This window comes from Leptopilina heterotoma, unplaced genomic scaffold, assembly GCF_015476425.1.
Source record: "Leptopilina heterotoma isolate Lh14 unplaced genomic scaffold, ASM1547642v1 Lhet_51, whole genome shotgun sequence".
NCBI lineage: Eukaryota > Metazoa > Arthropoda > Insecta > Hymenoptera > Figitidae > Leptopilina > Leptopilina heterotoma.
The window spans coordinates 4,369,344-4,391,196 of NW_025111110.1; the positions used below are offsets into that span (position 1 = coordinate 4,369,344).

Sequence of the window (21,853 nt, forward strand, 5' to 3'; positions counted from 1 at the left end):
TAAAAATGACTAAAATGGAATTTTTTCTGAAACTTTTTTATTACAAAAAATATTCTTGGCAATTTTTTTATTTTAATAAAAAAATTCCAAATATCCTATTGATTAGAATGTTAAGAAAAACTTTTAATTGAAACAAAAAACTGTCAAACTTAAAAAAAAAATATTTTTGAAATGCCAAAAGAAAGGAATTTTCTTCTAAAAATAAAAAAAGAATTCCATATAATTTTTGAAACCAATTTCCTTTATTTAAATTTAATTTTTACTGAATTTTTTTTAATTCATCTTATTTTATTCATCCTACCAAAAATTTACAAAAAAAAAGAAAAATTATACTTGAAAATTCAAATGTTTAAAAATTGAAATTAAAAACCAGGAAATATTTACAAAAATTTATGTAAATAAATTTCAAACGTAAATTAAAAAATTTCACTTCATTAGATATTCTTTTTTTCATTCCTATAACTGATAATAATTAAAAATTTTAAATAATAAAATGTAACAATAAAAACAATAATAAATAGAATTTAATAATAAAAATATATAAAATTGAACTATTAATAAATTTAAATTAGAAAACAATTAAATTTGCAGTCAATTATTCACATCAGTAATTTAAAATTATTTTCAATACATAAAGTTTATACTAATTTACAAAAGAACTTGTCCTGTCTATTTAATAAATTAAAAATGTTAAACAATTTTAATTTTAATTAAAAAAAAAATTAAAAATTTCAAATGTTGAAAAATTAAAATTGAAAAATTGGAACTTTAAAAAATTAAAAATTTGAATTGTTAAAAAAAATAAATTTATATTATGATGATGTTGAATTTATCACTTAGTTAAAATTGTTTAAATTAGAGATGAAGTATTATCAATCTACCCAAGTCAGGTTAAATTATAAATTTGTAATTTATATTATAAATTTATAATTTTAAAAATTAGAAAATTGAAATATTAGGCAAAAATTTTCAGATTGAAAAATTGAAAAGTGAAAAAATTTGAAATGTTTAAAAATTGAAATTTAAAATTTAAAAAAAAAACGTTAGAAAACTAGAATTGAAAATTTAAAATGTTTAAAAATTGAAATTGAAAATTGTAAACGTTAAAAAATCAAAATTAGAAAATTAAAACGATAAGAAAATTAAAATTTAAAATTTTTTTAAATTTTAATTGAAAAATTGATAACTTAGGAAACTAAAATTGAAAATTTTAATTGTTAACAAATTTTAATTTATCAATGTAAAAATTAGGAAATTGAATTAAAAATTTTGAAATATTAAAAATTTTTAAATTGAAAAATTGAATAGTAGGTAAAAAAATTAGAATTAAAAATTTTTGTAATGTTGAGAAATTTAAATTGAAAAATTTGAGAGGAACGTTAGAAAATTAGAATTAAAAATTTGAAATGTTTAAAAATTAGAATTAAAAATTTAAAATGTTTAAATAAATTGGAATTGAAAATTTGAAACGTTAAAAAATTAAAAATCAAAAATTGAGAAAAATTGAAACGATTCAAAAAATTAAAATTGAAAATTTGAAATGTTAAAAAATTTTAATTGAAAAAAATCGATAAGTCAGGAAACTAAAATTGAAAATTTTAATTGTTAAAAAATTTTAATTATGATTAATTTAAAAATTAGAAAATTGAATTAAAAAATTTGAAATATTAAAATTTTTTGTAATGTTGAGAAATTAAAATTTGAAAATTTGAGAGGAACGTTAGAAAATTAGAATTAAAAATTTAAAATCTTTAAAAATTGAAATTGAAAATTTGAAACGTTAAGAAATAAAAAAAAATTGGAATATTAAAAAAATGAAAAATTTGCAATGTAAAAAAATTTAAATTGAATAATTAAAAAGTTAAGAAAATAAAACTGTAAAAGTGTTAATTGATAAATGAAAATTATAATTTGAAAATTTGAAATGTTAAGAAATTAGAATTAAAAATTTGAAACTTTAAAAAATCAAAATTTTAAATTTTAAATGTTAAACAATTGAAATTGAAACATTAGGAAATTAAAATTTAAAATGTTAATTAAACAATTAAAATTGAAATTAAAAATTAAGAAATTAAAATTGAAATTTCGAAGCGTTAAAAAATAAGAATTCAAAAATTTTAAATTCAGAAATTGAAATCTTGAAAAGTTAAATTTCAAAAAATTGAAATATATTAAAAAGTAAAAATTGAAGAAAAAATCTAAATAACAAAATTCCCAAACGTAATTTCCAAAAATCATCCCTATTTTGTTTGTGTTATCTTTTTTTATTATTATTTATCACTAATAATAATCCCCACCAGGTGAATGTGGAATTTCCATATTGTACTCTAACCGGCATCCAAAGTTGCACAAGGCTTTGAATCTCTTTTGCTCTGATCGGGCAGTCGAGCCAGTTCTCAGTGGCTTCGTGTATAAGCCACAACTTTATTTTCTTTGCTCGCGTTGTCATCGGTCTTCTGGTGGGACCCCTTTGGGAATTGCACAAATGATAGAAACTCTCGTGTCCACCTTTTAATGTCAACGTACTCAATATATAATCTGTTGATTTTCAGCAGATAATTTTAATTCTTTTATTTTTATTTTTAGTATTTTTTTTTCTTTATTAATTTTAATTTAAAATTTGTGTGTGTGTGTGATTTCTTCTAATTTTGTTTATATTAAAAAGGTTTGTGTTTTTAACTTTTTTTTGTGTTTTGTTAGAATTTGTTGTACTCAAATGGGTGAAAATTCAGTGTCAAAGGATGCTGTGGTGTTTGTTTTCATACAAATAAGTGCAAGTGATTCATTTTAATGAGTTTTCCTAACTCTTCTTGGAATACAGCTAATTAATTTCTCTACGTGAGTTTTTTTTCAATTCGGTTATAAGAAAAGCGGAAAAGATTTTTTGTAAATTAGTAACAATATAATGACAATGGAGAATTAAAACAGTAACAATTTTTGCCAATTGGCAATTGACAATTGCCAATTTGACAATTAAATTTGTAACTATTTTTCGATTAATTGAAACTCTTTCAAAATTATACTAAACTATTTATTTATTTATTATTCCGTAAAAGGAACCATAAACTATAAAGTTATAAAAAAAATTTGAATTAACTATATAAATTAATTTTATTTAATTGCTAATTTAATTACTCAGACTAATTCAGATTTTTATTTTACAACAAACAAAGAAGTTGCTTTTTCATAACATTTTCTTTTTTACTCAATTATCTTTGTAAAAATGTATCTTATAATTACAATGTTATTAATATTTAACTAAATCGTGTTTTAAAAAATTTTAAATCATTTAAAAAAAAAGCTACTAATCAATTGTTGATAATTATGAAAAGATGATAATAATAAAACAATAAAGATATCATTAAGAATGCAGAAAGTTTAATTTTTATTTTAATAACATTGTGATCACGATTATTTATTTTAACCGAGTTTGTTTATAAAAATGTTAATGAAAAAATAAAATGAATTCATAGAAATAATATTTTCAGCAAACATTTTTGTTATGAATGGAATTTTTTTTTTTTTTAAGTATATTCAAAATCTTTGAAACTAAAAATGAACTTTGATCAGATTATTCTGACTAAGATTACTTAGTCACTAAGGATACAAAAATTTTATTTTTATAGAACAATAGATTTTTATGAAATATTTAAAAAAATTATTAACATACATAGTATTGTTTACTACTAATACAATTTAATAAAAAATGTTAGTCAACTTTTATTAATTTATCAAAATCAAAATGAATAATTAATTTTATTTTATCCACATTGAATAATTTTTTTATTCTAAAGTTATAATTAAAAAAAAGTATTAAAATATTAATCTACTCTCATATTTAATTCTCATGAAAAATTTATTTTTTCTCCAAGAAAGTGGAAGTTAAAATTTGAAAACAAGTTTGATTTTAGAAACACGTGGTCGAACGACACACGCGCGCACTTTCGAAGTTATGATGAATTTATAAAGAAAAAATTTCTTATTCGCATAAAAAAATAAAAGAAAAAGAAAAATAAACAAGAAAATTTATAAAAATAAAGTAAAAATAATAAAAAAAATAAAAAAAATTATAATAAATAATAAAAAATAATAAATAACAATTTATATTTATAAATTACAATAAATAAATATTATAATTTTACAGATTTTTTTCAAGAATGTTTAGAAAAATAATTTCATTGCAATTGCAAATTCAGAAATATAGCGATTTAAAAAAAATATTATTGACAAAAAAATATTAAAATCGATATAATTGGATACGTAACAAAAAAAAAAAAAATTGTAAACGAGTTAGAATAAAAAGTAGCAACATATTAACAATACTTTTTCAATTACCTTCTTTTTTTATTGATTTTAAATTGGCTTTTAACTATTTTAACTAGACGGGAAAAAAATTTGTTTATTACGCTCGAGTAGACTTCATTAGAGATACAGACGAAAGAAAAAGTATATTTTTATGAATTCAATATCTCTTTTTTCATCATTAAAAATTATTTGTTTCGAAAAAGATTTAGAATAAATTCTTTAAAGAAATAATATATAATTTAATTTAATAATTAACTAACTTAATAATAATTTAGATATAATTTATAAAACAAAAAAGGCGAAATACGACTCGTATTTAGGCCATTTTATTAAAAAATAATTCAAAAATACAGTTTTAGCAAAAAATATATAATAATTGAAATAAAAATTAAAAATACAATAAATAAAATAGCAAATAAAAAAATAGAAAATAATAATCGTCAAAAAATGGTAAATTAAAAAATAATAATTTATGTATATAATATAGTATATAATATATAATATATATATATAGTATATAGTATATAATATAGTAAATAAATAAAAAATATGATAATCTCCCAATAATAAATATAAATAACAATTTTTAAATAATAAATAATAATTTGTATTACACAAAATTTTCAAATCAGGAATTTTTCTTTTCTTAATTTCAATTAAATGAAAAATACGAATTACAAATAATATTAAATTGATTAATTCGTAGAATATTAAATTTTCTCGAAAAGAATAAATAAATATAGAAGTTATTTTCTTGTTATACAAATTGACACTTTTCGCATAAAAGCCAATAAACTTTGTATACAGAAAAACTTCGTGGGTGGTCCTTATGTTACATAATTTGAAATAAATTTTTTGATAGAAAAATAGTTGCGAATAGATGAGAAAATATTGCTCAATTTTTAGACGTGTTCATTTATTGGCGTAATATTCGCTAGATTTTTTTTTTCATTTCTCCTCCTCTCATTTTTTTTTCTTTTTAAAAAGTTACTTCATCGAGTTCGAGGTTGCCTTATATGTATAGTAGACCAGACAATAATAATGATTTATCCCCCCAAAAAAAGTATATGACGAAATTTTTCAAATTTCAATCTCAATGAAACTTGTCCTTTAATTAATTTTTCGGTAAATTTTTTTTTAAAATTAATTAAAGTGATTTTCGAGAAGAAAATAATTTTGGAAAATTAATTTTTGGACAAAAAATAATTTGGAAAAAGTAATTTTTGGGGAAAAATCATTCGGGAAAAATTAGTTTGGGAGAAATAATTTTCGGGGAAAAAAGTAATTTTAGGAAAAATTTCAATTTGGAAAAAGGTATTTTAGGGGAAAAAAAAATTTGGGGAAAGTAATTTTCAGGGAGAAAATAAATTCTTTTTCTTCTCGTCCCATTTTTATTTCAACAAAAAAATAAGTTGTAATGAGAATGAAAAAAAATTTAGTGCATTAATTTTTGTTCATAATTGGGTAAAATAAAAATTAAACAAAAAGATAAAAATATCAAGCATTCACAACATCAAATATGTCAAAAAGAAAAAATATTTGTTTGTCTTTACATTAGTAATAACTATGATAATCGCAATTACCAAGAAAATATTATTTTTTTCCCCCTTTTTTTCTACAAACAATTCATTCAGAATTGATTTTAGTTAGCAATTCAGATGACGCGGGCAAAATATTACAAAAAAAAAGTAAGAAGCTATGTATTTTATTTTCATCTGACATCATAAAGACACTTTATGTCACACACGTCACACACGTGGAACTTGACAGCAAAAAAAAAAAAAACGAAAAAAGAAAAATTACAATACATCATGCAAATTTTTTTAATTTCAATAATATGCCCTAAATTCCTACACTGACTGCACAACGTTTCATAAGAGGCACGAAAATAATTTAGCATTTAACTTTCCCAATTTTTTTCCTCCTTTCCCTTATAATAATAATTTCTCGTTTACAACACAATTTAGTTTACTTTTATCTCATCATTAATTAAATTTTAATGAAACAATAGTTATAAGAAAATGAAGTCATTTAACATAAATTTTATTGGTATTAATTTTTTTTTTGCTATAAACATTCTTTTTCCTTCTTTCTAGAATCTTAATTGTTTTTCTCCTCAGAATTTTATACAAAAAGACGAAAAGAAAAAAAAATTGTTTACGACTTTTATGAGAAAGAAAATAGATATTTTATTAGAACGAACGATATTTATTAACAAAGAGAAGAGAAATAATTATGAGTGCAAAAAATTGTTATTAATAAAATTTTTATTTATTTACATTAGGTATTAGACGAAGGAGAAAAGAGTAATAATTTTAATAATAAAGTAAATAATTATTAGGCCTTCAGATTATTTATTTATCTAATAATAATAATAATCATTATTACTCCAATTTTTAATCATTTTTGTTACTAATATTATTTTTATGTAGTGTTTCATTATTATTATTTATATTATTATCTCAAAGAAGTAAAATTATTAAGTTAATAATAAAAATATAATTTAATAATAAAAATATATTTTAATAATTATACAACTATAATTCTATGGAATATATATATTATTGTTGTTGTTATTATTAATAATTATCATTATCATTATTATACTAATAAATAATAGTAAAATCAATAACAATAAAAATAATTGCTACTAAAAATAGAATAAAACGAAAAAATTGTTAATTATGATGAGAGATAGTTGTAATAATATGATGTTAAAATGAAGATTAATTAATAAGATAATTAGAATTTAATTGCACTTGATTAATTGATTGTAGTTAATTATAGTAATAATTATATTGTTGCGGTAATTTTTTCTTTAAATATTATTTACTCAGTGTTTGGTCATCGCAAGAGGACTATATTCTTTCGAAATAAAACTTTCAATTTTCATTTTTCCTGTGAGAAGGAGAATGAATTAGTTTTTTTTCACAATATTCGCATCAAGTGAAAACCTGATTCTCCTTTTTCCCGCGTTCAAATCACACTTCCACATGTACGCGCAATTATATATTACAACACGCGTGTTTTACTTTTAATTTCTGTCGATAATAATTTATAAAATATACTTTATTATTAATTGTTGCATAAATAAATAAATAAAAAAGTTTAAATTTAATTACAAGTATTTGTCGTATTTTTTACTTTATTTTTTTTTGTTGTAAATCGATCAATTACAGTATTTTTTTTATTATAATTATTGTTTTAGTGCGAAAAGTGAATTAAATAAATTTTTATTTATAATAAGTAATTTGATAATTAATATAAATATAATAAATAATTAATAATTATGATTATTACTATATTAATTATATTATTATCATAATTACAATTATTTATTTCAATATAAACGAGATTAGGTATTATATTTATTATTTATTAGTATATTAATTTCATTATTATATTCATAACAGAATAATAATAATAATTTTATAACTTAAATTTATAAGTTTATAATTATTTTTAATTACAAAAAATAAATTAAATTTACACAGTAAATTCCTTACATTTTCCAAACGATTGACAATGAATAAAAATCGAAATTTAGAATTCCATTAAAATTTGGTTAAAAATCGGAAGAAATGATACTTTCTCATATAATAGAATACGAATGAATGAATAAAATCGTACGATATTATATAATATCGTGACTCAAAAGTTAGAAAGTGAAAATACGATGTTGTTTGATTAGTTTTATCACAGCAGATCAATAATAAAATATTATATAAATTCTTTGACTAGAACTTTTTTTTTTACACAATCGATAATATGTAAAATAGATAATTTATGTAAAAGACACAATTTTCAATGAAAAAAGAGGGGAAAAAAATTTTTTACATTATGCGCGACAAGTTCAAGAAGAGATCCTCAATGGGGTTAAGGTTATTGTTAGTAAAAAGTGTGAATAAAACAATAAAAAGGTCTCCATTAGACGGTCAAAAAAAATGTTAATAATTACTTCCGTAATTCTTTATATATATATATGTATACATGAAATATTTTATTTAAACAGAAATCTAAATAAATTTTATTTATAAACTAAAAATAAAAAAGAGAATAATTCTAAATAAATTTATTTATGAAATAAAAGTTTAAAAATGAAAAATCTGAATAATTGCTTCCTCATGGAAAAAGTATTTATTTGTAAAATAAAAATAGAAAATTTGAATAAATTTGTTTATGAACTAAAATTAAAAAAAGAAAATATTTATGAAATAAAAATATAAACAAAAGATTTGAATAAATAATTTAAAATTATATTTTTTTTGTTTGATCTTTACCGCAAATTTTTTCTTAACTAATTTTTCTTTTATTTTCTCGCTGAAAAAAAAGGAGCAGAAATGGATCCGACAACAAATAATCCAGTAGCCCCGGTACCATCATTGGAACTGAAAACAAGAAGGGCTCAGTTTCAAACTCAAGCTTCAACAGTTGATACGAGAAGAAGGCATGCGGTTTGTGTTCGTAGAGCTTTCAAGAAATATGGACCGAAAAAAAATCCAAATGTTATATTGGATGGTCTCAACATGACAGTGCCAAAAGGAACAATGTTAGTTTTCTTATTTATATTTATATGTACAAAAAAAAAATTAAAAACTAATAATTTCTTTCTTTTTAACTACTAAAAACAATTTTTTTTCGTCCAAAATTTATGAAGTAATAATTTTTTATTATTAATATTAAACGGGACAAAAAACAGCTCAAACTTGAATTTTTCTTCAATAATTATTAATCGATGTTTAAAAATACAAGAATTTTTTATTATTAATGAAAGTAAAAAAAATGTCAGTTTTTTTTAATTTGTATGATAAAAATTCACAATCTAAAAAAATTTGTTCGCAACTAAAAGTAAATTTTTTTTTAGTAAAAAAATATGCTACCTTCGAAATGGCGAAAAATAAATTTTTTATTTTTTAATAAAAAATGAAAGCCTTTTTTTGTTTAAAAATGTTTAAAAATGAACAATTCTTTTATTATCAATATGAGACGAAAGAAATAATTTTTTTTTCGACAGAATTTTTAGTTTTTTGTAAATTATTATTCGGTGTTTACAAAAAAATGAATTGTTTATTATAGTAAATAAAATAAAAAATAGTTCATTTCAATTGCTCTTTTCTATTTGGATCTCGATGTGTAAGAATAAGCAATTTATTTATTGTTTATTTATTATTTTACTTATAACAATAAAAGTGAAAGAAATCTTTATACTGAATTAATAAAACATAATTTTGTATTCTTGTCAGTTAATTAATTAGTCAACAAAAAAATTAGGTTTATTAACAAATTAACAAAATTACTATTGTTATTATCAAAATTAATCGATGACTAAAATTAAACAATTCTCTTAATATTATTTTTTTTTTAAATTATGTTTATTAACAAATTAACAAAATAATTATTATAATTATCAAAATTAATCGATGTTTAAAATTAAACAATTCTTTTATTATTAATAATAAGGCAAAATTTTTATCGCCATTTTTTATTCATTTAATCGATGTTTAAAAATCATTAATTACTTAGTAACGATAATAAATTTTAAAAAATAATTTTTATAATTGTTAATCGATGTTTAGAAATTAACAATTCATTATTATTTAACAAAAGTCAAAAAAAATTTTACACTAAATTTCTAAATTAAGCAGAAATTGTTTTTTTAATTTGTAGTACCTAATAAATTATTTAAAAAATAGATTACTTTTGTAATTATTAATTAATTGATGTTTAAAATCAAACAATTTCTATTTTTTACAGTTTAAATAAACAATTAATTTATTATTAATGGAAGTAAAAAAAAATTTTATTTTAAATTTATACTAAATCAAGCAGAAAATAATTTTTTATTTTAAATTTTTATTATTTGAATAAGGAGCCAAAAAGCAAATTTCTTTCTATAAATTATTATTATAATTATTAATTAATCGACATTATTTTAATGAATTGATTAATAATTTTAAAAAGTTTAAAATAAACATAATTATTCTTTTATTATCAATTATTATCAAGAAAATAATGATTTATTTGAAAAATTTTGTCTTCAGTTTTGCTAATTATTAATCGATAATTAATTGTTTACTTATTTATTATATAATCATTTACTATTAATAAAAAATGAGTGAAAAAAATAAATTTTTACTAAGTGGAAAAAAATTTGTTTCAACTATTTTTTTTTTGTGATTATCAATCGATATTTAAAAATAAAATCTTTTTCTTCAGATACGGCCTTTTAGGTGCAAGCGGTTGTGGAAAAACAACATTACTCTCGTGCATTGTTGGTCGAAGACGTTTGAATTCGGGTGAAATCTGGGTACTGGGTGGTCGACCCGGCTCGAAAGGCTCCGGAGTTCCAGGGCCACGAATCGGTTACATGCCACAAGAAATTGCACTTTATGGGGAATTTTCCATAAGAGAAACATTTATCTACTTCGGCTGGATTGCTGGAATGACGACAGAGCAAGTCGATAGTAAATTAGATTTCTTATTAAAGGTAATTTATATAGTATTGTTTTTCATTTTATTTCCTTCTTTTTTTCTACTTATTCTCATATTTTTTATTTTGCAATTTTTCCACTTATATCTAATTTATATCTATTTCGCAACTTTTTAAATCTACAAGCGTTTCAATCTTCCAAAATTCAAAATTTTTTTTCCAAACAAAAAAATTAAAAATAAATTAATAGTAATTCATTTTAAATAATTAATAATAGATTTAGATTTATTTCTCCATGAAAGACAAAAACATTTGGAATTTACATATTTTTTTATTCTATAATTAATTAATTAATATTTAATTAATTTATTATTATTTTTTCCAATTAATTATTTCTTATTTTTCTTTTATTATTTATTATTATTTTATTTATTTATTTATTTATTTATAAACAGGACACACCTAATATTATTTTATTAGTTGTTGTACATAGTCCATGACTTTCAGCTGTGAACGTGTTATTTATTATTATTTAATTAATTCATTAAAATAATTTTAGGAAAAAAATCACAAAAAGTCCAAATAATTTGGTCAATTAAAATTCAATTTAATTTTTAAGAATAATTTCTCTATTGTAAAAAATTTTTCTATTTGCTCACTTCTATAAAAAAGTCAAGAAATAAAAATTTATACATATAAAGAGAACAAATTTTCAGTTGCATTGTCTTGATAATTAATCTCTTTTCTATAAATATCTTGATTAAAAAAAAAGAAACTTCATTGTTTACGAAATTATTTGTACTTTATTGCAACAAAGGAAACTCAATATGGTTTTAATCTGTCCCAATTGGAAACTTATTTCCCCCATCGTTGAATTAATTATGAAATTATTATTACTATTATTATAATTATTTTTATTATTATTATTTAATTTTTTTTATTTATTTACTTAAGCAATATATACGAGTTTACAAAAATAAAAAATTATTCAAAATAAATAAAAATATTAAATAAAATAAAATTATAATAATAAAGCAAAAGTAAAAATATAAAATATAAGAAAAAAAATATTATTATCAGATACTATTAATTAAGTTAATTCAAATTAAAGTACCCATTATTGTTATTTCGGAAGATTTTACAAAAAATAACCGTTTTTTTCAACGTAAAAAACAGGTTTTACAAGTTCAAAGAAATTTGTTTTTTTCCCAAAAAAAAAAAAAATAGAACAAACCGCAGTCCTTTGTCTCAAGAATTATAAATTCCCCCAAAATGAGATTAAGTTATTCTGAGGTCAGTGCACTTGAAACTAAAGATTCATGAAAGTGCATCAAGTTGAAAGATCTTTTTAAAATTTACTGCATTCAACATTAACATTATAAGTATGAAAATTCCTCAAAAAAAAAAAGATTATAATAAATAAACTACATGCCTTCTTTTACGAGTGTACATCCTTTAAAAAGCAAGACCGGTTTTTCGACTATAAAAATTTAAAGAAGCAAACTTTTTGGTTTTGTGCTGCGTGGTTTAAATGAAAGGAAAAACACTGGTTTTTTTCCTCTCTTAATTATAATAATAATAATATCTGTAACGAGCATCAGTAAAACTGAATTAAATTCTACAACTCGTTAAAAGTAATTTATATCTTGAATCCATGTACATATATATACAATGAAACATTTCTTGCACGAAACATTTTTGTTGTAACTTTATTGAAACTTAAAATGTGAGGTTTTTTTTCTTTTTATTGGCCTTTGCAATATATCTACTCTACTATGACCCTGAAAACTTTCGTTACGCGTTACAAAATAATTACAACAGAGGAAATAACTTTCTATATCTGAATTCATAGTCTTGGAAATTTTGTTCTTTCGAGATATTTTTATAGATTTCTCTATTTTTTCAAGTATTTATTTTCCGGCAAATTTCCATATAAATTGTCAATTTTCCATTTTCTACGTTTAAATAAATTTTTTATTTTTATTCTTTTTGAACGAATTTAATTTTTTTTGTAATTTATTTTTTGTTTAGTAATTTATTATTGAATTTGTTTAACTAAATTTATCATTTATATTATCATTAATTTATTAATATTATACTATTTAATTAATATTCGAAATTTAATTCACTATTTTTAATTTTTACTAATGCGATTGATAAATTGTCCATTTCCATTCTTTTGGACCGAATTTTATTTTTAGTAAATTATTTTTCACTCGAATTTTTTGAACTGAATTTATCAGCGCAATTGATAAATTTTCCATTTTTATTCTTTTCAACGGAATTTTCTTTCCTTTAGTAAATTAATTTTTATTCAAATTTTGTAACGGAATTCGTCTTTAAGACGATATATTATGACTAATTTATTAATTATAGCAATTAATTATCACTTTATTATTAGCATTTCAAATTTAATTCACTATTTTCAATTTTTTATTCGTCGCGATTAATAAAATTTCCATTTCCTATTATTTTTAGACCGTTTTTTCTTTGCTTTAGTAATAGATTATTTTTTATTCAAATACGAAATATTACTGTTAATTTATTAATTAACAAATAATTAAAATTTGGTTATTATTTAAAATTTAATTCACTCTTTTTATTTTTTATTACCGCTTTTGATTTCGTAAATATTTCATTTTTATCTTTTTGAATCGAATTTTATTTTTAGAAATTTATTTTCTATTACAATTTTGTAACCGAATTCATCTTCACAGAATATAATTACATAATTTTAATTATTATTTAAAATTTAATTTACTATTTTTAAATTAATACTTTTTATTAGCACTTAAAAATATTGATAAATTTTATTAATTTCTTTTCGAAAGAATTTTATTTCCTAAGACAATTTCTCGTTTTATTCAAATTAAAATATTTTTTTTCAACATTTTCTTTGCTAAGATTATTTTTTTACGATATTTGGTTAATATTTTATTATTACCAATCAAAAGTGCTTCCGATTCAAGTAGTTTTCGATTAAATTTTTTTTTAGAATAATTTTCATTGTTAATCATTAATATTTTCTGCTGTTAAAAATTTAAATAGTTTTCGATCGAAATATTTTTTTTTTGACAATAATGATTTTATAATAAAAATAATTCCACGTTCAAAAACGAAAGACATGGACTAAGTATAATAAATAATAATAGATGAAATTAATAATAATAGAAATAATTTGTTCTTAATAATAATTTTTTATACTAATAATAATTTTAAATTCAAGGCCGAATGGCATGAATTATATATAAGAATAAGAAGTAATAAATAATAAAAAGAATAATTTATTTATGATAAAAATTATAATTACGATAATAATAATAATTTAAGATTTGAATTAAATTTTATTGTTTTATTTACTGTTTAAAATTATTGTTTCAGTTATTAGAATTGCCCTCAGAGAGTCGATTTGTGAAAAATCTCTCGGGTGGTCAACAGAGGCGAGTATCATTCGCAGCAGCACTATTGGCCGATCCTGAATTATTAATTTTGGATGAACCAACAGTGGGCGTTGATCCTGTTCTTCGGCAAAGTATTTGGGATCATTTGGTCCATATCACTAAGGACGGCAATAAAACAATTATCATAACGACTCATTATATTGAAGAGACAAGACAAGCGGGTATTATTGGCCTAATGCGCGGTGGCAAATTTCTTGCCGAGGAATCGCCAAAACGACTAATGGAAATGCACAGATTGGATACATTGGAGGAGGTTTTTTTGAAACTCAGTAAACGTCAAAATATGGGTCTCAGACGAAGAAGCAGTATTCTCAGCAGTGTTACTGGCGTTCTTCCAGAAGCTGTAAGAATTATTTTTGTTATTAGTTTAATTAAAAAAAAGAGAATTTTTTTGTTGTTGTGCGTAATTACATAGTCTGTTAGAATTAAATTTTTTATTTATAGAAATAACAATTTCTATGAATAAAAAATTTAATTCTAACAGACTATGTAATTACTCACGAAAAAAATTGTCCTTTTTCATCTAATTAAAGATATTATATTTTCAAAATTTTGAATTTCAATTATATCCAATATTTTTGGTTTCACTATTTTTAATTTTAATTTAAATATTTTCAATATTTTCAATTTCAATATTTTGAATATTTTTAATTTAATAATTTTCAATTTCATTTTTTTGAATTTCAATTATTTTCACGATCTTCAACATTTTCAATTGAATGTAAGAATAAATTTATAAATTTACAAACTAATAAATAAATTCATTTATTTTTTCAATTATTTATATTTGGAACAATATTTTAAGAATATTTTTTATCAATTAATTTTTTTATTAATTATTTAAGACATTAATTAAGGAGACTAAAAAACATTTCCAGTTTATTATTAAATAAAGAAATTGGATAATAATTTGTTTTAGACTCCAGATGACGAAATGAGTGGAGAATTTGGTGATAATGTCAGTATTTCTAGTCGCAGGAAAAGTATCGTCGTGACTGAAGAGCAAATAGTAAGATCAATTATTTACTTTTAGATTATAAATATCTAATGACTATATATTTATTTAAAATCATTTTTTTTCCGCACCTTTAATTATACAAATTAATCATAATTAAATAGAAATACTTTAACAAATTTTTCATACATAATAAAATATTTATAGTAAATAATAAAATGTAAACTATTTTTCACTCTTAAAATGAAACTAGAAAAATATTATTCTAATTAAACTAAATTAATTAAATTAAAAATATTTTTTTTTCAATAAATAGGCGGCGGATCTTCCACCTGATGAGGAAGGGAACTCAAATTTCAAAATGCTCGATCCACAACACATGAAGGCTCTGATATGGAAAAATTTCCTTTGGATGTGGAGGAACGTAGGGTAAATATTAAGAAAAATACCATAGGTCAGGGAAATCAGAAAATTCAGGGAAAAGTCAGGGAAGTCAGGAATTTTTACTAAAAGTACTAGAAAAAAATCAAATTTTTGAAATCCATAAGAAAATTCTGAATTTTTAGTGTCTTTTTTGTTTGCCTCATAAACTATGAAACTGCCACGAATTCAAATACAAAACCTTCAAAACTTTTTTCTATTTCTGACCAGAATGAATTTTGTAATATTATTTAATTATTTCAAAAGTTTTAATGCAATTATCTTGATAAATAACGAAATTCTTCACAAGGATTAAATTATTTTTAGGAATTTAAAAAAAAATCTTTGCACAATTCAATTATTTTTATAAATAATAATATTCATCACAAGAATTCAATGATTTTCAAAAGTAATAAAATTCTTTGGAGAAATTCAATGATATTTTAAAAATGTTAACGAATATCTCTACAAGAATTCAATAATTATCTTTATAAATAGCAACATTTTTCTCCAAAAATTCAATTGTTTACAAAAATTTAAATAAAATTCTTTGCAAAATTTTAATTATTTTCAAAAGTTTTTCGTAATTCAATGATTTTTCAATATTTACTATTTTCATAAAATTTATCAAAAAATTTAATTATTGAAAAAAATTTTTCATAAAATTCTACGAAAACATTCAATTATTTTCGTAAATAATAAAATTTCATGTAGGAATTAAATTATTTTCACGGCAGAATTTAAAATATTTTTAATACAATTTTAAATAAATTCCTCGAAAAATGCAATTATTCTTAAAAATTTGATTGAAACTTGACGAAAGAATTCAAATTTAAAAAACATTCAATTATTAAATAAAATAATAAAATTCGTTGCAATAATTCAATTATTTTCATAAATAACTTTTAATTCGTCTCAGGAAATCAATAATTTTTCAATATTTTTAAGTAATTCTGCAAAAGAATTCAATTATCTTGTTAAACAACAAAATTCTCCCCATAAAATCAATTATTTCAAGGAATTATAATAAAATTTTTTTCAAAAATTCAATTATTTTCATAAATATCAAAATTTATCACAGGAATTCAATTTTTTTGAAAAGTAATAAAATACTTTGCAGAAATTAAATTATTATCAACATTTTTTAAAAATTCTTGTCAATAATTAAATTATCTTTATAAAATAGGTAGCGAAATTCTTCTCAAGAATTAAATTATTGACAAAAATGTTAATAAACTTTTTGTCAAAATTTCAATTATTTAAACAAAATTTAATAAAATTCATCGCATGAATTTAATTATTTTCATAAATTATTATTTGAATTCTTCTCAGAAATTCAATTATTTTTAAAAATTTTAATAAAATTCTTCAAAAAGTTTTCAATTATTTTCAAAAATTGTTATAAAATTCTTTAATATAATAAATTTCAGTAAAATTTTAATTAAATTTCTGAAAAGAAATTAATTATTTTCAAAAGTTGTTAATAAAATTCTTCGTAAAAATTAAATTTTAATAAACATTCAATTATTGAATAAATTATTTTTTTTTTATTTAAATAATTGAATTCTCATAGAATTTTATAATAAAAATTTATTTAAAAATGAATTTCGATCAATATTTTAGAAAATAATTTAATATTAAAAGCATTATAGCATCGATTTTTAGAAATAATTGAATTTTGAAAAAGGTCTCAAATTCAAATCTTTGTAAATTATTATTTGAATTCTTTTCAGTAATTCAATTATTTTAAAAAATTTTAATAAAATTCTTCAAAAAGTTTTCAATTATTTTCAAGAATTGTTATAAAATTCTTTAATGTAATAAATTTCAATAACATTTTAATTAAATTCCTTAAAAGAAATTAATTATTTTCAAAAGTTAATAAAATTCTTCGTAAAAATTAAATTCTAATAAACATTAAATTATTTAATAAATTATTAATATTTGTATTTAAATAATTGAATTCTCGTAGAATTTTCTAATAAAAATTTATTTAAAAATGAATTTCGGTATCAAATTCAAATCTTTGGAAATCTAAATTTTTCATTTTTTAAATAATAATGGATTTAAAGAAGAATTTTAGTTAAAAATTCTAGAAAATAAGAATTGAATTTAAATGATGAAAATAATTTCAAAAAATTTTAGGAGTAACAATATTCTTATAAAAAATAATAATTTAATCCCTGGGTTATCGTTAATTATTATAAAAACATGATGAAATCGATTACTCCGAGTCGAAGACTCGGAGTGATTGACTTCGTCATGTTTATAATAATATTCTTATAAGTTATTAAATTACAAAAGATTTGAATTTGAAATTTTTGAAAATGTTAATTCCATTTTTTGCCGATTCTGTTTATTTATTTAATGAGGCGGGTATAAAGATCCTTTCGTGCAGAGTACTTTCGTAAATATTTCTATTTATTATTTATTTATTATTATTCTAGTAATAAAAAACAAAAACTTGCAATATATTTAGAATTTTAGTAATAATTGTAAAAAATAAAAATAATAATAATTTAAATAGTAATAGAAGTACTAGTATAATAATCATAAAATTTTTTTCAGAATAATGGCCTTCATTATCGGTTTACCAGTTCTGCAAATAATTTTGTTCTGCCTCTCAATTGGCAAAGATCCAGTGGGATTAACATTGGCTATTGTAAATAATGAATTAAATAACAGTATGGATCGATGCATTCCATCGGTGGGTTGTGATAACACACGATTAAGTTGTCGATTTTTGTATCATTTGGAAAAGCGGACAGTACAATTTCTGCCGTGTGAAACAGATGAGGAGGCGAGATTTGCCGTCACGAAAGGCTGGGCCTGGGCTGCTATTTCCTTCCCGTCAAATTATTCCGAATCCTTACAAAACAGAATCAATGATGGTGCAAATGCTGATAATGACAGTGTCATTTTCGCTGATATGAATGTCGTCATGGACATGTCGAGTAGGTTTTCCTTCACCTAAGTTAAATTTCATAATTATTAATAAATAAATTAATTAAATTAGTTAATTTTTTAACTGTTTATTCCTATTTTTGGAATTATTGTCAATTACAATATTAATACTGTATTTCGGAGTTTAATTTTAATTTTTAATGGCTGTAATTCTGCTTCAATAGATCAGCAAATTGGTCAACTTCTCCAAAGGGATTTATTGTATTCGTATCAGGACTTTGCAAAGGACTTTATAGGTGCATGTAATTACAGCGAGAAATTGGCAACACTTCCCGTAAACGTAGGATATTAATTAATTAATTACAAATTTTATTCTTCGATTCGGTATTCGGTAAACCAATTTCCATTTTAATTTCTCTTCTCAAATTATTCTTTTTTTATTCTATTTATTTAGACACATTTTTAATTAATAAACAGAATACAATAACAAATTTTTTTCCATTCAATCATTTATTATCTCTTATTATTCTTCTGCTTTTATTTTCATAAGTAAATTCCATTTCAATTTCTTCTCTAAAACGATTCTTTTATATTTTATTTATATAGATACGTTTTCAATAATTAAATACAAAATTTAATTATACAAACTATTTTTTCTATTCAATCTTCTGAAGCGGATGTGGCATTTGTTATTCTTTAAATAAATTCTATTCTAATTTCTTTTCTTAAATGATTGTTTTCTATTTTATTCATTTAGATTAATATTTATTTATTTTATTATTATTTATTATTTTTTAATTTGAAATAAAATTAAGTGCAATTCGTTTGCTAAATTTAATTTCTATTCATCTCTAATTTTTTCTATAAATTAGTTTTAGCAGGTGATTTGTTTTCCTCTTTTAATGATTTCGGGAAAATTAATCTCTATAACATTATTCTATTTTCGACAACCATCTTTTTATTTTAATTAATTCAAATTAATGTCTTTTCATCTAACTCAATAAAAATTTAATAAATCTTTATTTAATAATAAATAAAAAAAATTTCAGTTTAAAACACCGATTTACGGAACAAGAGAGCCTAATTTCACCGATTTTGCAGCCCCTGGAGTTATTTTGACGTGAGTATATATATATCTTCCTTCTTAGTTTTATTATCACAATTATTTGAATCGTAGAAAGAAAATGATAATTGAATTTTAAATTAAATTTAATCAAAATAAATTTAATTTAATTTTAGTAAGTTCATGTAATTAATTTAATTATAATTAAATTTTTTTTTTGAAATTTTAACTTTATTTCTATTCTTTAAGGATTATATTCTTCTTGTCTGTTGCACTCACTTCGGGTGCCATGTTACTGGAAAGAAATGAGGGTCTACTTGAAAGATGTTTAGTATCAGGTAAATTTGAATTTAAATTAGAAAGATATAAAAAATAAAAAAACCTTCTTTATTCTTTTAATAATAAAAAACAAATATATATTTTCAGGTGTAACCGGAACGGAAATTCTGTTCGGTCAGGTAGTTACACAGTTTATGGTGATGACTGGCCAAACAGTGATGGTTTTGATTTTCGCATTCGCCGTGTTCGACGTCACATGTGAGGGAGATTTGGCATGGGTGACTATTCTCACAATTCTTACTGGATTGTGTGGAATGTGTTTCGGTAATTTTACTGTTTTAATTAAAATTTTCCATTCAAGTTTCTATATTTGAATTTTCCATTTTCAATCAAAAGTGAAAAATCCAAATAAAAAAAATTAAAGTACAAAAAAAGGCAAATTTTGGAAAAAAGTTGATTTATTTAAAATTTAAAAGTAAAGATTTATTTAAAGATTTTAAAGTCATTTTTCTTTTATTTTGTTTTTATTTCTATTTTGTTTGTTCATTTGTTTTTTGTTTTTTGTTTTTTTTTTTTTGAAAAACGGAAAAGGAATGATTATTGAAATTTTTTCAGGTTTTGTTGTGGCGTGTTCGTGTGAAAATGAAAGAAGTGCAACGTATATGGCGATGGGATCATTTTTGCCAATTGTCATGTTATGCGGAATTATTTGGCCTATTGAAGGAATGCATCCAGTATTGAGATATATCAGTTTCATTTTGCCCCTGACAAAGAGCACAGAATCGTTTCGATCAATGCTGGCGAGAGGATGGACAATCTCAGAGGCAACGGTTTATGAAGGATTTATTGCCACTTTCATCTGGATTATTGTTTTTCTAACAATCGCAATATTATTACTTAAATTCAAAAAGGGATAAATGGAAAATTCTTTTTTTTTTATTGATTTTTTCTTTTAACGGAAATTCCAATTTGCCATTATAATTGACCGTATTTTTTTTTATGCAAAAAAATGGCGAGGTCAATTTATTTTTATTGTAATACTCCAAATGGCGAGTATGAAAGGCTTAAATTTATTATTGTTATTAATTATTATTATTATTATTATTAATATTATAATTATTATTATTTTTATTATCGATGTTATGAATTTTTATGCGTGTCAATAATGAAATGCTCAATGCGATGTAATGTATTTATTATTGTGCTTAATGTGAAATTTAGAAAATATTTATAAAGATGAATACAAAAGAAAATATTAATAAGATAAAAATAGAAATATGCAAAATGATGATGTCAGGATACAGGGTTTTAATTGCTCAAGGTTTTCAGTGTTAATTTTTCAAATGAATTTCAAATTTCTATTTCGTCATTAATTTAAATTATTTTAATAAAATAATAAATTTGATATTAGCATTAGTAATTATATTTTTAATAATAAGTAGGACAGTATTCGTTATGAAATTGTAAACTTTTGTACAGTAGTGGTGCAAATTTTTCTTTATATTGGTTGAAAAATGACAGTTTTGTATAATTATTGATTTAAACATTTTTCAAGCAAGAAAGGAAAATGTTTAAAAAATTATTCTTATAAAAAAACGATTTAGAATCAAAAATAAATATTGTACTTAATGAAAAATTTTAATTCGTCTATTTATTATTAATTTTTTCTTATTTTTAATAATTAATTTTTATTAATTTTATTAATTTTATTAATTCTATTTATTAATTTTATAAATGAATGTCTATTTTTAAATTAATGAATGAAATTTTATTTACATTCATTTCTTAATTTTCAATTATTTAAATAGTAATTAATTATTATAGTTTATAATTATTTGATTAATAATAAATTATAATTTATTTTAATTAATTTATAATAATTATTATTTCTTTATTATAATTTATAATTATTTAATAAATAATAGTTATTTTTACAAATTATTTGAATAATATTAAATTATTATTTATTATAATTTATAATATAGATAGTAATTTATTTATTTAACTTTCTTTTTATTATTAATAATAATTCTTTA

The 21,853-nt window shown here is 20.5% G+C and overlaps 2 protein-coding genes across 2 annotated transcripts in view; both read left to right on the forward strand.

Moving 5' to 3' along the window:
* LOC122507766 (nicotinamide/nicotinic acid mononucleotide adenylyltransferase 3) overlaps window positions 1-8,767 on the forward strand; it is a 78,098-nt gene extending 69,331 nt beyond the window's left edge. Inside the window, exon 5 of the mRNA XM_043620659.1 lies at window positions 8,638-8,767. Within this exon, the coding sequence (XP_043476594.1) occupies window positions 8,638-8,665 (28 nt within the window). The 3' untranslated portion in view covers window positions 8,666-8,767. The remainder of the gene's footprint in view (window positions 1-8,637) is intronic.
* Window positions 8,646-21,433, forward strand: LOC122507767 (ABC transporter G family member 20-like). Its single transcript, XM_043620660.1, has 11 exons — window positions 8,646-8,854; window positions 10,522-10,792; window positions 14,117-14,539; window positions 15,116-15,205; window positions 15,468-15,580; window positions 18,140-18,525; window positions 18,700-18,815; window positions 19,525-19,595; window positions 19,788-19,876; window positions 19,965-20,141; window positions 20,433-21,433. Exons 1-11 carry the CDS (start codon window positions 8,646-8,648, stop codon window positions 20,732-20,734), a joined length of 2,247 nt encoding a protein of 748 aa, XP_043476595.1. The 3' UTR covers window positions 20,735-21,433.
* Window positions 21,434-21,853: the final 420 nt, after the last annotated feature.